Source organism: Saccharomycodes ludwigii, chromosome I (genome assembly GCF_020623625.1).
Source record: "Saccharomycodes ludwigii strain NBRC 1722 chromosome I, whole genome shotgun sequence".
NCBI classification, from domain to species: Eukaryota; Fungi; Ascomycota; class Saccharomycetes; order Saccharomycodales; family Saccharomycodaceae; genus Saccharomycodes; species Saccharomycodes ludwigii.
Genome location: NC_060200.1, coordinates 885,617 through 898,105, shown reverse-complemented (window position 1 = coordinate 898,105; position 12,489 = coordinate 885,617). Strand labels below are relative to the sequence as shown.

The following is a 12,489-nucleotide window of genomic DNA, read 5'->3' as shown; positions in this document are numbered from 1 at the left end:
TTCTTTTCTATTTTAAAAAAAAAGAAAAAGAAAAAAAAAAAGAAAAAAAAAAGAAAAAAAAAAAAAAAAATTAAAATTTATCAACCTGATGAGTTAGCGATAAATTTAAATAATTTTCAAAATAGGCCTTGATCGAAATAAAAATAAAAGTAAGAAAAAAAAAAATTACAAACGTTAGGCATCCTTTTTTTTATGTTTTTGCTGACGTGTTTAATTTTCTATTAAATAATAAAAATAATTAGCAAAAAGAACTCCTCATAGGGGGCTCGAACCCCTGACATTTCGGTTCCTTGCAATCTCAAAGCTTAAAAGCCGAACACTCTACCAACTGAGTTAACAAGGACGAGTTCCAATTTTTATCGTAAGCGTAACTCAGGATTAGTCGTAATAATTACGGGTTCGGATTATGGTAATTAATTTCTTGTTCTATTTCGGTCTTTACATATTATAATAATAATATATAATAAAGATTATTTAAAACTATAACTTAAATACTTTTGATGAATAACTTGATAATAAATCATCTCTTTATATATGATTTATTTTCACATTTATATTTGACGTTCATATTAATCTTTTCCAACATTTCGTTGTTGTTCCTTAGGCGGCATCTTGGTTACGGTGTTTTCCTGTAGAAGTGATTTCCATTACGGAGACTTCCTATTAAGGTAATTTCCATTGCGGAGACTTCCTATTAAGGTAATTTCCATTACGGAGATTTCCTGTATGTTGGTTGTAATATATGTTTACTTGGTTTCATATTACGACAATTTTCGAAGCAAATGTAGTTCATCATTACCAGCAACAAGTACAAATTTGGGTTTGATAATTGATTTCTTGTTCTATTTCCGTTTTTGTCAAAAATAATAATAATACATACATACATACATACATATATAAAACAATAAATACCATTTATACCATAAATTAATCACAAAAAAAATATCTTTTTGGATATTCTTCCCTTTTATAGTTTTCTTAATTGTTCTAGATATTATTTTTATTTTCTTATTCTATTGTTGGTTCTGATTATCCGTGGCTCTAATGTATTATTAATTTTGCTTACTAACCATTGATAACCATCTCATTCTTAGGAGTGTTATCTGTAATATTCGTTTGCATGTGCATTTCATATTACGATACAAACTGTTGCAAGGTGAACTGGACTAAAGATATTACTTGGATAGACTCGTTCTAAATCGATCTTTTCTCATTAGTATATATCTTCTATATATAATGTCTAATTACTTAAGTTCTAAACTAACTTCTACAAACAAGGACAATATATTTACAAAACCCAAAACTCTTTAGTGAGAAGTTAGCCTTATACATTCCCGTATCCTGTTGCCAATACGACAACTTTTACAACAATTAGGACAGCGCATAGCATTAGCTTTTCGATGCGTCATTGTTAACTTCGATACCGTGGTATCACGACAGTATTAGCTTTGCTGGCGTAATTACTATTAAGCGTAAAACTTTCGTGCGAGTCTTTTCATGGATAAATCATAATAACATAGTATCTTACTATTTACGGCTATTAATATGTAATTTATCTTGTTATAAATAAGATATCATATGAAATTGTTATTAATGGTTCTATAGTGTAGTGGTTATCACTTTCGGTTTTGATCCGAACAACCCCAGTTCGAGTCCGGGTAGGACCTTTTTGTTTCATTTTAATTTTTTATTGAGTGAATATTTCGAAGGGGCGGACAGGGACAGAGACAGAGACGGAGGCAAAGACGGAAATAAGAAATGTGGTATTTTGTGATTTATATTCATAATTTTTTTTTAAATGGAAATGCGCAAGAAAAAATGAATTTTTATTTTATTTTATTTTTTTTTTTTTTTTTTTTATTTTTTTTTACCTTTATTTGTGCTGAGTCTCTGCATTTTAATTCTTTATGGTTTACTTTTAATTAACGTGACTACTTTCTTAACTTTCAATCTCAATAGTAAAGATAAAGCATAGGTGTTTAACAATAATATAAACATACTCTCTCCTTTTGCCTTTTAACGTACATAATGTCCACCATTGCAGCTTTAACAAAACCACAAATTCTAAATCTCTACCGTCAATATATTAGAACGGCAAAAGACTTTACCAGTTACAATTTCAGAGAATATTTTTTAAGAAAGGCTAGACGTGATTTTAGATTATACAAGGATCAGATTAAGACTGAAGAGGATGCATTAGCCAAATTTAATATGATTAGAGAAGAATTAGCTATTTTGAAAAGGCAAAGCATCATTTCTGAAATGTATACTTTTGATAAGTTAGTTGTTGAACCAATAAAGACACCTAAATGAACAGAAATTTTTTTCTCAGTATTTTAACCTTTTCCTTTTTTAATTTATAACACTTGAACTTTGGAGCGTAAAGCATTTTTATTTTTTTTTTTTTTAGGTATAATTATTAGCTTTTGCTTCATTGCTGAAATACTTAATAAATAGATGTGCACATGTATGCTTTTTTCAAGTAGAAATAATAGAGAAATATATATATGTATATATATAATTTTATTGATATTGATTCTTCCTTCAATATACACACTTTCTTTTTTGTGTTTTTAATAACAACATATTGTTGAAATACCAAATTAATATGGATTAATAATCTGCTAATATCTAATCCATTGTTAAAAGATATCAACCAAGTTGCAAATTTCGACTTAATGTACGAATTTTTTTCTTTTAACTGAAGAAAATAAAAAAAAAAAAATAGCCTTTAAGAAAATAAGAAGAGAAAATTTAAAATTTTATAAACGACCGAATCAAAATTATTTAGTATTAAAAATTTAACTGTTTTACTACTTTTGTCACCAGACTTTGTTGTATAATTTCGTTTCTTTTTTTTTTTTTTTTTCCTTGAATTTTACTTAAAAAAAAAAAAAAAAAAAAAAAAGAAAAAAAAAAACATATATAAACGATCTAAAGTATATATGAATATGCCTTTCTGTTTTAATATATCCATCTTTTCTATTTGAGGACAGAAGTTTGCAATCAAAAAAAAAAAAAAATAAATTCAAATTAAGCATCAACAAGTATGACAAAAGCGAAGAGATCAAACAAAAGTGAAAAATCACTACAACAATCTAAAGACGCCAAGCCATCTAAAAAACAAGCTTTGCCAGAAGATAAAGTAAAATCATTATTTAATAGTAAAATATGGGATACTGAATTTCAACAAAATTTGCAAAACCAAATAGCCACTGCTAAACCTTACAATTGGGGTTCTATCACGCCATTAGTAGATGATGACTTATTAAGAAAAGTTCGTAAAGAAATTGAAACTGAAATTCACTTCACCAACAAGGAGACTGATATTTATAAAGTTAACCAGTCTGGAGATTTGGCCAATTTAAGTGGTTTAGATTGGAACGATTTAAGCCGTTTGCCTAGCTTATTCAAATTGAGAGAAATTTTATATAGTGACGTTTATCGTGAAGTTATTGCCAAGGTTTGTCAGTGTGGGCCATTAAGTGGTGTTAAAACCGATATGAGCATTAATACTTATGATAAGGGGTGCCATTTATTAATTCACGATGATGTGATTGGCAGTAGACGTGTTTCCTTTATTTTATATTTACCTGACCCAGATAAAACTTGGAAAGAACATTATGGTGGTTCTTTACAGTTATTTGATAGTGTTGTCCCTAATGTTCCATGCAGTGATCCATGTGCTAAATTTGTACCGCAGTTCAATTCAATTGCATTTTTTGCTGTTCAACCTGGGTTTTCATTCCACGAGGTTGAGGAGGTTAAAGTTGATAAACATAGATTATCCATTCAAGGTTGGTACCATATTCCTCAATTTGGGGAAAAGGGATACATTAAAGGCGAGGAACAAGAATGGGTTAAGACCAATACTTCCACTTTGGCACAACTGGAGAGTAAAACATTGAAAGATTATGAATTTCCCAAATTGACTGAAAGAGAACTGATCCCATACCATAAGGTGAAACACTTGGAAGAGATGGCAGGAGAGGGCAATTCTATTACTTTAACCAGGGAAGACTTGGATAAGCTATCTAAATACATATCTCCACAGCATTTATCTGTCGCCGGTGTAAAATCACTACAAGAAAAATTTCTGGAAAGTTCAATTTTAAATATGGAAGATTTTTTGAAGCCCGAAATCTCTGATGTGCTAAGAGAACAAATAAGAGATACTGAATTGGAAAAAGAATGTCCATATTCTTATGACGACGTCAAGTTTCCTTGGAAAACTGCTTTTCCAACGCATAAATGGAGATATTTATATATCGATGGTAAGACTGACTTTAAAATTCATAATGGTGAAGATTTGGACAATTCACTGAACTCAGGTGATGAATCAAGTAATTTTCAATTAACAAAATATGCTAATGGCGAATCTAACTGCGTGGAGACAGAATTAATTGATTTGGCAGTTTTCTTCCAATCTTTAGTTTTCCAAAAATATATTGCTAACTTAACTTGCTTGATCCCAATAAGTGAACAGATTTTAATCAGAAGATTCAGACCGGGGAAAGATTATACTTTGGCTACTACCTCGCCAATAAGTCCATATGACTTGAGCAGAAGCGAAACATCCGCCATGGATTTAGAAGAGGAACGTGAAAAAGTTGCTGATAAAAGCAAAAGCTTTGAATTTTTGAAAGAAGCTTTATTAGAAGCTACATTATGTTTAACTCCAAGTAATTATAAGACATGGGAAAATGGTGAAGTTGGTGGGTACCAGTTATATATGATGAACCAAACAAAGGACCAAGTTAAAAATAATAAGGATTTGGATGATGCATCTGTTTACAAGAAGGACGACTCGGGTGATGCAGTTTTAATCAATAAACCTGCGGCTTGGAACACCTTTACTCTGGTTTTGAGAGATGAAAACGTTTTGGAGTTTATTAAATATGTAAGTGCTAATGCAAGTGGGAGTAGATGGGACATCAATGCGAAATGGGATGTGGAAATTGAAGAAGATGAGGATAAACAGTAGGCGTTTCAGTTGTTTTCTTAAGTACGATAAAAAGCTTGTATCTTTGTACGTTATATGTAATGATGCTCTAAAATAAAAGAATGATTTTTTTTCTTAAAATATTTATATATGTATGTGTATTATATCTTTAGTGATAGGAAATAAAAGAAAGAAACAGAGTGAATATATATATATATATATATATATATATATATACATATTAGCTATAGATAAAAATACGCTGGAACTAATTAGCTGGACCAGTCGTAGTAGTAGTGGCAGCAGCAGCAGCAGCAGAAACGGCTGGCTTTTCAGGGGTGGCAGCAACAGTATTTTCTTCTCCAAAATCATCATCAACATCACCGAAGGACAAGTCGGATAAAACTTGTATACATTTTTTGTGGTAATCTAACTGAGCTTGAGCAAATGACTTTAATAAATCAATAACCTTCACATTATTTAAAACGCGAGTGAAGACAACAATTGCATCTTCTGTGGCTTGTGCAAATTTATCTTCTTTATTTTCCATGTCAACTCTCAATAAGGCGTCTTTTTCTGGTTGAGTATTGTTTGCCAAGTTAGACCTAGCAATATCATAATCTAATCTACAACTTTCCACGGTTCCCTTAGAACTGCCGGCATCTTTAAAGTTGCTTTCTAACATAGTTCTAATTTTCTTATTAAACCTAGTTTGTATCATAGTATCTTGTTGCAGTCTGAATTCACCGATCTTAGCTTCAGAACTACTGAATTCTAATAATGCACTAGCTACCAGTTCATCCTCAGAAGATTTGTTTAACAACTCACAACTTTGTAGAGAAGCTTTGGATAGGGCAAAATTTAAAGTTTTTGGTTGAGACAAGTTTGCGTTGTTACTCAATAAAATATTTTGAGCTTCAGTGGTAGAAGTGGCACGACTCAAATCTGTGATTTTGCTGGCAACATTGTTGGAAAAATCATTAACAGAGTCTCTAATATGTTGTGGATAATCATAACTTGGATTATCAAAAGTGGAAGTAACTTTTAGTAAAGATTGATAACAAATTTTATATCTTAAGACTCTGTTATCTAATTCAACAAATTCTGAAGGCAACTGAGATATATCGGTAACACGACCAATTTTTTCCTCTACATAACGTTGTGTCTTAGCAGCAAAATTTGGCAATTGGGAAGTGGTCGAAGTAACTGTTTCTGAGAGATTTTTAAGTTTTTGATCTAATTGAGCTTCATTTGCGGCCTGTATAGCCGATGATGACAAATCCTGTAAGTTTTTCTTTAAAGAGGCAAAATTAAATGACATTTGTATGTATAAATAGGTACTGATATTATTATTATTATTTTTCTTTCTTTGTCAATATTTGTTTATACAGAGAAAGTGCAATAAAAAAAAAAAAAAAAAAGAATATAGTTGAAAAAGATGGAGGAAAGGGAGGAAGACGTTGTGTTGATTTTAAAGGCGATTTTTATTATTATTTTTATTTTTCTTTTTCTTTTTCTTTTTCTTTTTATTTTTCTCTTTCTTTCATTATACACGAAACGTTAAATAAATATTAAAAGAAAAAAAAAAAAACATAATTAGAGGGGCAAAATTAAAATTATCAAAGAACAAAAAAAAAAAAAAAATTTTTTTGTAAATAAATAAATAAATAAATATAGAAATTCCCTCATTTCTGGTATAAAATATCAAATAACTAACCCGGAACTCTGATTATAAAAAAAAAAAAAAATAAATTTAAACGTTTGGAAATACCAAAAATATCAGCTTTTTATATTTCTCTCTTCCCCTTCCCCTTTATTTACTATATCCGAAAAGTGCGGAAATTACTTAAATTGATATTAAGTCCACATACAAAAATAATATTCATCATTTCTTATCCAGCTAAAAATTACATTTGATTTATTGTCACTTCCCTTGATTCAAAGTAATCTAAACAGTTTACTACTGCTAAGTACTCATTTACTACCAAAGTCTGCCTATTGTGAAAAAATATATATACATATTCCTATAAGCTAAGATAGAAAGTGAGAGAGAAAGAGAAAGAAAGAGAGAAAGAGAAAGAAGAGAGAAAGAGAAAGAAAGAGAGAAAGAGAAAGAAAGAGAGAAAGAGAAAGAAAGAGAGAAAGAGAAAGAAAAAAAAAATGTTTAGATCACCCTCACGCAAAATAATCAAAATAAAAGATGTATCAACCTATTATTTTCATACTTATATTCGTTATGGGTGTAGGACAAATAACAACCTATTAAACTTATCGTATACCAATAACTGCACAAAATGTTATTACAGCACTGCTACTCCAAAAAAGAACACTACAGAATTGCATGCGCATGACACTTCAGACTTGTACGAACTAAGATATAATATTCAACATTTGATTAAAGACTTTGCTTCCAGACCCGCAACATCACCTCTACACAAAACATGGTATGCTTATTTAATGCAATTTCAAAACAAGCTTTGTGCTACAAACAATGAAAGCACTTCCAAAATATTAACACAAGCTGATTTGTATAGCTTAGCTTTACAAACAATCAATTTACTACTAGTATATACTTGTCGAAGATTGGTTAAAATAAGTAAATTGCCATATATGACAGTTATTAATCCTAAAGTTGAAGAGACAAACAAACTATATTTAACCACATTACAAGATTTTTTGAATGTGGTCAGTCAATTATTGCCTTCTAGTTTCACTCCCACCGTTGCTGCCACAAGTTCTTTTGGTCATACTAATGCGAACATATATGACAATGCATTGTGTAAAGTTTTGAATAAATTTATTGATGAGCACTATACCAATGATAATTTAGTTATTTTAAGTGTGGGTTTGCAGCAGGCTGTGGAACATAAATGGTTAACTAGTGAAAAAATGACTGAGTTTTTAAATGAGCACCTGAGAGATAGGATTATAATGAAAATGTTAGCTACCCATTGCTTGGAGCTATTTAAACAACAGTACAGTTCCCCTGGTACTCGTAAAAATAATGGAATGGTTGGAATAATCCATCCACATTTACAAATTAGTAAATTAATTAGACAAGTCCATGAATATGTTTGTGATTTATGTTTTGTAAAGTATGATCAAACAGTTCCATTACTTATTAAGTGCGGTGAAAATGTAAAATTTCCATGTATCCCAACAGATTTGGAATATATTATGCAAGAGGTTTTAAAAAATAGCTGCAGAGCGCAAATTGAAAATGGGAATCCAACCACTCCAATTGAAATATCTATAATTGCGAATGGTGATGACTGCAGTGATGGTAGTTCCTCTTCCTTGCAGATAATTGTTAGGGATCACGGAGGTGGTATTCCTCCTTTGGTGGAAGCAAAAATTATGGCTTATTCCTTCACTACTGCGATGCGCAATGGCATCACCAATGATACCAGTAACCCTCGTGCTAATTTTAATGTTCAAAATAGAAGTTCCAGTTCATACAACAATAAAAAAAATCTAAGTAATGCTAATACAAATAACGACATAAATCCAAAATCTGACAATATGATGCCTGGTGAACAAATTAATAATATCAGCGGCATGGGTTTTGGATTACCACTTTGTAAAGCATATCTAGAACTATACGATGGCGAATTAGGTCTCGAGAGTTTATATGGTTGGGGCACAGATGTCTATATTAAATTGGAATCACCATAGCAGTATATAAAATATTTATATATTTGTTATGCACTTTTTTTTTTCTCCCCTTCAAGTATTAAGTTTTTTGTTACTTTTTCAATCACAATTTAAATAGACAAGGTATATTATAAATTATAAACTATGTATTTTTCACACAAACAAATGTATATACAAGGAGACATAAAAAAAAAAAAAAAGAAAACCGTCCATTTGGTTAATTATTATACATTACATATATATGAGCTAAAAGTTGTTGTTAAAATTTGGAGGCAACATACTCACATCTTGATGGACTTTGCTTAACAAACCAATAGCTTGTGCTCTTCTGATGGCTTTGCTTATACGGCGTTGGTTTTTAGCACTCAATCCTGTTACATCCCTATGTACAATCTTACCACTGGAGGTCAAAAACTTGGATAAATATTGTGGATAAACGTATAAATCGACTGCATTGATTTTATTTAAAAAGTCATTTTCTGAGCGAATATTCGAATATTTTTTATCCAAATGTAATCTAGCCAAAGAAAAATCAAATGGATCATAGGTGGTTGCGCTATTAAAAGAGCGTACAAATCTTGGGTCAATTTTCACATTTTCCTCTTCTACCTCGTTTATTCCATTATTGGTTGAGCCTGTTGTAGCGTCAGAAGAACTAACTTGCTGGGTTAAATCTATTTGGGTTTTATTGGTTGGTTTAATATTGAAATTTATATATAGTGGCTTTGAAATGGTATATAATCTTTTATTAATAATATTTTTAATCATAATTTAAACTATTGTTTTCTCTTGTTTAGTTATTGGTTGTTGTAGAGGAGTTTTTCTCTTTAGTTCTTTATTTCTTTATTTATTGCTGAAGTAATTGTGAATTCAGATTTACGCAATAAGAGTTGAACTTAAAAAAAAAAAATTTTTTTTGTTTTTGTTTTTTTTTTTTTTTTTTTTTTTTAAAATAGAAAATGTTTTTAAACACAAGTTGATTGGTTTACTTTCGGTATTCGGAAAATATAACATTTATCGGACAAAAAAAAAGGGTATTTGTTTTAGATAAAAATGTTAGCTTTAGTTTAACTTAAAAGTTAAATAAATAAATTAATAAATATATATATATGTATATATATATATATTCTAAAAGGATTGAGTACAGTTTTGCTGCTTGGAAAAAAATAACTTTTTCAATAATGTCACCAAGATTACGTGATACTTGTTATTCTAGTAAAAACCAACAAGATGCTAATAAGTTATTATCAAAAACTATAGAAGAAGCAAATAATGTTAACGATAACAGCATTGCTGTTCCTCCTATCAAAAAAAGGATACTAAGACGAAAACCTAAAATTGATTACGTTGCATTGAATGATGGTGAAGGTAAAAGGGCTTTAGATAAACACCCATTCATGGATAAATTTATAGAGACCTTTAATAACACTATGGTACTGAATGAAGATGATAATAAAAAATATTTTTTAACCAATAAACAATTTACAGACAGATACTATGAAATTGATTATCCTGTTAAAATTTTAGATTATAAGAATAGTGGGATGTCTATTGAAATCATAGATAATGGTTCTAAAAGCAAGCAAGTTACATTTGATACAATCTGCGAAGCATTGGGATTAGAAAACAACATACCAGTCATGGATGTGTTGACCCAAGAAAATGAAACTTGGAAGATAAAAGACTGGGTTAATTATTACCATGATGGCATATCATCCATTTCTAATAGAAACACAAGGTTGAAAAATGTAATATCTTTAGAAATCAGTGATGTTCCTACCATTAAGGTTACTAGACCAAAAATCGTGGAAAACAAAGATCTAGTAGATGTAATATGGAATAATACAGATAAAAAGCCTAAGATCAAAAAATATTTTTTGGCAGGCGTAGAGAACTCTTTTACTGATTATCACTTAGACTTTGCGGGGACAAACGTGTACTACCACATTATAGGAGGTGAGAAATGGTTTTCTTTATACCCAATGACACCAGAAAATGTGGAAAAATATGTTGAGTGGAATAATTCCTCTTTGCAACAAAATGAAAATTTTTTGGGTGATTTGTTAGTCGATGGGAAAAGTTTTAAACTGAGTGGCGGGGACTTGTTCATGATTCCTAGTGGTTATATACACGCTGTTTTTACACCCAAGCCCACCTATGTTATTGGTGGTAATTTTTTAACATTGAGAGATTTAGACAAACATTTGGCTGTAGTTGATATTGAAAATGAATTAAAAATACCAAGGAAGTACAGATTTCCCGATTTTAACAAAGTGATGTGGCTGACATGTGAATATTTGCTATCAGAAAATAGTGTATCCAATGGAGTTACCAATAAGGAAACATTAGGGAAGTTGTACAGATATTTATTACAGGTGGAGAAGGAGACTATTAAGACATTTCCAATGAGAAAAAAAAGGGAATTGTTAAAGCAATTAAAGGAAAGAATATAATACTGAGATGCGAATTACAAAAAAAGAAAGAAAGAAAAAAACCTTTTTCCTTTTGCAGAAAGTTGTAGTTTGTGATGTATGGGTTTTGCAAGTTGAGAAATAAGCGGGTGTGAATGTATTTTTTTTTTTTTTTTTTTTTTTTACGAGGAAAGAGAACAGTTTTTATCAATGCATTGTGTAAATATTGAAATAAGATTCTATTAAAGTATTTATATATTAAAAAACCATTGGTAGTAGATGCTTATTGTAATCAATCATGCATTAAGATAATATACAAAGAAAAGAAAAAAAAATTTTTTTTTTTTTTTGGGTTCCTTTTCCTCTTCTTTTTTTTTTTTTTTTTTTTTTCTTTCTTTTTTCTCTCTCTTTTTTCTTCTTTTCTTTTCTCTTTCTTTTTTTTTCTTTCTTTTCCGGTAGTATTTCCTCTATTAGCAACCATTAACACTTTAAATTTCCATACGTTACTCCAACTAATAAGTAAAGTAACAATGACCAATAATATCAGTACAACTGTTCTAGCCGCAATTATCATAACTATTGTAATTGGCGTGATTACGATCAACAAAACAACTAATCCCTCCAAAACTCACCGTACTGTTCTAATCAAAGATGAATTCCAAGAATTTCCATTAATAAGTAAAACTGTGTTGTCACACAATACCGCAATTTACAGGTTTAAGCTACCAAACGAAACTGATCGTTTAGGGTTACCAATTGGCCAACATATAAGCATTAGCGGTGTTGACTATACAACTGGTAAGTCAATTATGAGATCTTACACTCCTACTTCACTAGATTCAGAATCATCTGGCTTTTTTGAACTATTAATTAAAGCATATGAAAATGGTAATATCTCTAAAATGTTTGCCAACTTATCAATAGGCGACAAAATTAAAGCTAGAGGTCCAAAGGGGTTTTACACGTACAAACCAAATATGAGAAAACATTTGGCCATGGTTTGTGGTGGTACTGGTATAACACCAATGTATCAAATTTTGAAAAGCATTTCCCATAATTCAAGGGATAACACCAAGGTTACCTTGATTTATGGTAATGTTAGTGAATCTGATATTTTATTAAAAAATGAAATTGATGAAATCATTAACTCTGGAAAAAATGGTCAATTTAAGGTTTATTATATGTTGGATAAGGCACCGGAAAAGAACCCCGAATCGTGGGAAGGTGGTATTGGCTATATCACTAAGGAGATTATGGAAGAGCATTTACCTAAAGCCACTGATGATGGCGTTCAATTATTAGTCTGTGGTCCACCAGGCTTAGTTTCTTCAGTGAAGAGAAATTCTCTTGCCTTGGGATTTGAAAAAGCCAAAGCTTTATCTAAAGGTGATGATCAAGTCTTCGTATTCTAGTGGGTAGGTGTGTATTTTTCATTATTTACGATATTTTTTTTTTTTTTTTTTTTTTTTTTTTTTTTTTTTT

The 12,489-nt window shown here is 30.3% G+C and overlaps 7 protein-coding genes and 2 non-coding genes across 9 annotated transcripts; 6 read left to right on the top strand and 3 right to left on the bottom strand.

Moving 5' to 3' along the window:
- Positions 1-251: 251 nt before the first annotated feature.
- On the bottom strand, positions 252-343 carry SCDLUD_000373. Its single transcript is given in 2 exon segments — positions 252-288; positions 306-343. It is a non-coding gene; the product is annotated as a tRNA-Lys (tRNA).
- Positions 344-1,595: 1,252 nt separating this feature from the next.
- SCDLUD_000372 lies at positions 1,596-1,667 on the top strand. The gene has a single exon. It is a non-coding gene; the product is annotated as a tRNA-Gln (tRNA).
- A 361-nt stretch (positions 1,668-2,028) lies between these two features.
- On the top strand, positions 2,029-2,313 carry ISD11 (Isd11p; the record flags this gene model as incomplete). Its single annotated transcript, XM_046078586.1, has 1 exon — positions 2,029-2,313. One exon carries the CDS (start codon positions 2,029-2,031, stop codon positions 2,311-2,313), a length of 285 nt encoding a protein of 94 aa, XP_045936710.1.
- A 736-nt stretch (positions 2,314-3,049) lies between these two features.
- Positions 3,050-4,984, top strand: TPA1 (oxidative DNA demethylase; the record flags this gene model as incomplete). Its single annotated transcript, XM_046078587.1, has 1 exon — positions 3,050-4,984. The coding sequence occupies one exon, from the start codon at positions 3,050-3,052 to the stop codon at positions 4,982-4,984; it is 1,935 nt and encodes a 644-aa protein (XP_045936709.1).
- Positions 4,985-5,210: 226 nt separating this feature from the next.
- GVP36 (Gvp36p) lies at positions 5,211-6,263 on the bottom strand (the record flags this gene model as incomplete). Its single annotated transcript, XM_046078588.1, has 1 exon — positions 5,211-6,263. One exon carries the CDS (start codon positions 6,261-6,263, stop codon positions 5,211-5,213), a length of 1,053 nt encoding a protein of 350 aa, XP_045936708.1.
- An 839-nt stretch (positions 6,264-7,102) lies between these two features.
- On the top strand, positions 7,103-8,617 carry PKP1 (protein kinase PKP1; the record flags this gene model as incomplete). The annotated part of the gene is made up of 1 exon (XM_046078589.1): positions 7,103-8,617. One exon carries the CDS (start codon positions 7,103-7,105, stop codon positions 8,615-8,617), a length of 1,515 nt encoding a protein of 504 aa, XP_045936707.1.
- A 225-nt stretch (positions 8,618-8,842) lies between these two features.
- RSM18 (mitochondrial 37S ribosomal protein bS18m) lies at positions 8,843-9,364 on the bottom strand (the record flags this gene model as incomplete). Its single annotated transcript, XM_046078590.1, has 1 exon — positions 8,843-9,364. The coding sequence occupies one exon, from the start codon at positions 9,362-9,364 to the stop codon at positions 8,843-8,845; it is 522 nt and encodes a 173-aa protein (XP_045936706.1).
- Positions 9,365-9,777: 413 nt separating this feature from the next.
- JHD1 ([Histone H3]-lysine-36 demethylase) lies at positions 9,778-11,049 on the top strand (the record flags this gene model as incomplete). The annotated part of the gene is made up of 1 exon (XM_046078591.1): positions 9,778-11,049. The coding sequence occupies one exon, from the start codon at positions 9,778-9,780 to the stop codon at positions 11,047-11,049; it is 1,272 nt and encodes a 423-aa protein (XP_045936705.1).
- Positions 11,050-11,537: 488 nt separating this feature from the next.
- On the top strand, positions 11,538-12,419 carry CBR1 (cytochrome-b5 reductase; the record flags this gene model as incomplete). Its single annotated transcript, XM_046078592.1, has 1 exon — positions 11,538-12,419. One exon carries the CDS (start codon positions 11,538-11,540, stop codon positions 12,417-12,419), a length of 882 nt encoding a protein of 293 aa, XP_045936704.1.
- Between the last annotated feature and the right edge of the window lie 70 nt (positions 12,420-12,489).